At 44.6% G+C, this 3,266-nt stretch overlaps 1 protein-coding gene across 1 annotated transcript; it reads right to left on the bottom strand.

Annotated features, from left to right (window-relative positions):
• Nucleotides 1-1,317: 1,317 nt before the first annotated feature.
• On the bottom strand, nucleotides 1,318-2,292 carry mc3r (melanocortin 3 receptor). Its single transcript, XM_023834952.2, has one exon. The coding sequence runs from the start codon at nucleotides 2,290-2,292 to the stop codon at nucleotides 1,318-1,320; it is 975 nt and encodes a 324-aa protein (XP_023690720.1).
• Nucleotides 2,293-3,266: the final 974 nt, after the last annotated feature.

A 3,266-nucleotide genomic window follows, 5' to 3' on the forward strand; every position in this document is an offset into this window, starting at 1 on the left:
CTTGCAGTAACTCTTTTTATACACAAAAGAGGTTAATGCATTTCAGTGCGTGTATATGAACGTGTGCTAGAATGATCTTGTGTTGCGGAGAGTGTAATGACATATGTGATTGATCAGGGCATCATGTTTTCAATGGCTTAGGAAAGAGTTTAAGATTGGGGGGACTTAATCATTTAAATACAATGGTCTGTTTATTGGGGGGGATGAATGAAGGCAAATTAAATATTGGGGGTAACATGCCCCCCCCCCCCCCTATCCTATCAAGGATGTTCTGCACCTTTCAGTTCTTGTGAAATACTCTGGATCACCATGGCCTTGACTGGATCAGCAGTTATTAAAAGTGGTTGAAATAATACAATGCATGAACGTACGATGATAACTGTGTCGAAGGTCACTGATTGTCATTTAGTGATGCCTTGGTGACATCTGAGTGCCTGGGAAGAATAGAAACTCACTGGGGAACAGATGCATACTTTTCCAGTAAATCTGCAGGAATCATACAGATGTTCTTGAATCACTTACTTATCTGCAGGTATTATATAGATGCTTTTGAGCCTTGTGCATTATGGGAATTCAGGACAGGATTTTCAAAGCATATCATAAATTATATATTTATGCATTGTTACACTCATTGTTACAAGAAATCACCAATGAAAAAAAATATGTCTGGACAGTTTAATTACCCTTTCGTCAATTTGATACAATGTGATGTCATAAACAGTCCTTATATTTCCAGTAGATGTTCTAATAGCTTTACTATGAATGCCATGTCTTGGCATAAGAAAATTGTGATATACAGCGACACTCATAATCCTAAATTGTACATGAATACTTATGTAGGACATAAGGAAAATTTACTGTTGTGAGCTTGTGTTTTGATTAGGACTCCCAATAACAATCAATCGCAAGTTTCCTACTACTACTGCTAAACAACAATAACAATATTAACAACAACAACAATAACAACAACAAAACAACAACAATAATAATGCTACAGTATTTTTATTTTTATCTATGTACAGGTATCTCAAGTCTGAACAAAAAGCAGAACAAAGACACAAATTACACTCACTACTGTCATTTTAGCTTAGTCTGTTTCTTCAGCTCGTTAATTCCCTACACAAACAAGCCTGTGCACTAGTTACTTTACGCATTTGAATTGTATAGGTTTTCAAAGCTCCCCATCCAATGCCTCTTACAACAAAACAGAATAAAGCTGAGTGTTCCCTGCTGGAGCAGATAAGGGAACAGCAGGTGCACAGACCTTCTCAGTGTCCCGATGCAGTGTCAGAGGTACCGGCTGGGCTCTGCTCCTCCTCAGTACTTACAGCGCTGGCTGCAGCTGGTGCCACAGCAGCAGATAATCTCCTTGAATGTCTTGCGCATCTCCAGGCTGCGGAAGGCATAGATGATGGGGTCGATGACAGAGTTGCACATGATTAACACCAGGTACGTGGTGAAGTAGGACATGTAGCAGATGCAGTATGGGTTCTTTGGGCAGGTGATGATGAGGATGAGGTGCAGGAAGAATGGAGCCCAGCAGCAGATGAAGACGCCCAGGAGGATGGTGATGGTGATGGCTCCCTTCATGCAGGTCCTCTGTTGGACCACACCTTCGGCGGGTAGGGCAGCGATGCGCTTAACGTGCAGCCGGGCCAGCAGAAACATGTGGATGTAGAGGGTGGCCATGAGGACCAGCATAGCGAAGAACATGGTGATGAGGCAGACGATGACCGTCTTGCTCTCCGAGTAGACAATGAAGAGGATCCCACAGACAGTGCAGGTCAGCCAGATGGCGGCGATGGCCAGAAGGGCTTTCCGGACAGTCATGATGCTGTGGTAGCGCAACGCGTAGAAGATCGTGATGTAGCGGTCGATGGCGATGACCAGCAGGTTGCAGATGGACGCTACCAGGGAGATGCAGATCATGGAGTCGAAGATGTTGTCCATCATCTGAATGAAGTGGTCGTTGACGACGAGGTAGCGGTTGTTGAGGATGGCAATGACGATTGTCTCCAGGGAGTTGGACACGCTCACCAGCATGTCGGCCGCGGCAAGGCTGCAGAGGAAGAAGTACATGGGCGAGTGGAGGTTCCTGTTCTTGATGATGGCGAGGATGACCAGGATGTTTTCCAGGAGGCTTATGATGCCCAGGGTCAGGAAGACCTCTGCCTGGATGAGCACCTGCTCACAGGGGGCCAGGACGCTTTGGTTACCCAGCCCTCCGGACTCATTAGATTCCCTTGTGTGATTGAGGAAGGGGTCTGTCTGGAGCAGCAGTGAGGTGTTCATTGGTGCACAAGGGCGGCATCCACTGCTGAAGGGGTTCTCCAATTCTCATTTGCTTTGTGATCCTATCTTAGGGAATTCAAGGGAGGTCTTCACTTTCTTCAGCTGTAGCTCTTGTGAGCCTCTGAAGTTCAATGCCAGGGAGGGTGGGACGGAGAGTGTGGCAAAGGATGAAGTCGTTCCCTGTGATGCACGTGCACGAGGGCAGGGAGCTCCGCCTTTCTGGGTCACGAGATCGCCGGTTTGATGGGCTGATGGATTCCAGTCGCAGGGAGATGCAGGTTGCAGCTGGATGCAAAGTGTATGAAGACAGTGTCCTCTGCAGACACCTTGCAGAAGACCACTAATATTCTACAGAGCGATTGCTTTCTTTTTACAGAGAAAGATCTGTAGCAACCAGTGACAAATTAATATAATTAAAAAATACTTCCAGCTTTCATATTGTTTCTAGTATAACTCTCAGGCCTTTTCAAGTTTAAATGTTTTGGAAGGTGGATTTTTTGTCATTTGTTCATAGAGTACATTATTGTTTTTAAATGTATGCAGGTTGTTTTTTTTTTGAGAATTATGACTGCTTCATGGATAAACATATTTAGGTCAGCACAGGGTGTTATTACTGTGGAAACTTGTGGTTGTGCAGACTTGGTAAGCCACAGAGAAATGACACATTATGGAGTGTGCAGTCATACTTTGTTACATTCAACTTCAGAATTTTATAATACAGAAGCTCTTAGCTGACAGATGTCCCTCATAAAGATCTCGAAAAAAACAACCGAAAATATTGTTTGGCAGCTACTGGTGAATATGCGGCCGAGAACGATTTTCTCCACAGAACCTGGTGTGTCGTGGCTAACCGCAAGACAGATGGCAAGTTGGCGTCCTGTCAGGTCAGTGTGACTCATCTTTCACAAGAGATACATTCCATCACGAAAGTGAACTGTGACGCATCTGGATACCAAACACATAGTACCATTGAA

Source organism: Paramormyrops kingsleyae, chromosome 6, assembly GCF_048594095.1.
Source record: "Paramormyrops kingsleyae isolate MSU_618 chromosome 6, PKINGS_0.4, whole genome shotgun sequence".
Classification (NCBI taxonomy): Eukaryota; Metazoa; Chordata; class Actinopteri; order Osteoglossiformes; family Mormyridae; genus Paramormyrops; species Paramormyrops kingsleyae.

What these genes read in the sequence shown, in the direction of transcription:
- mc3r (XM_023834952.2), bottom strand. Translation starts at nt 2,292, where the DNA reads ATGAACACCTCACTGCTGCTCCAGACAGACCCCTTCCTCAATCACACA.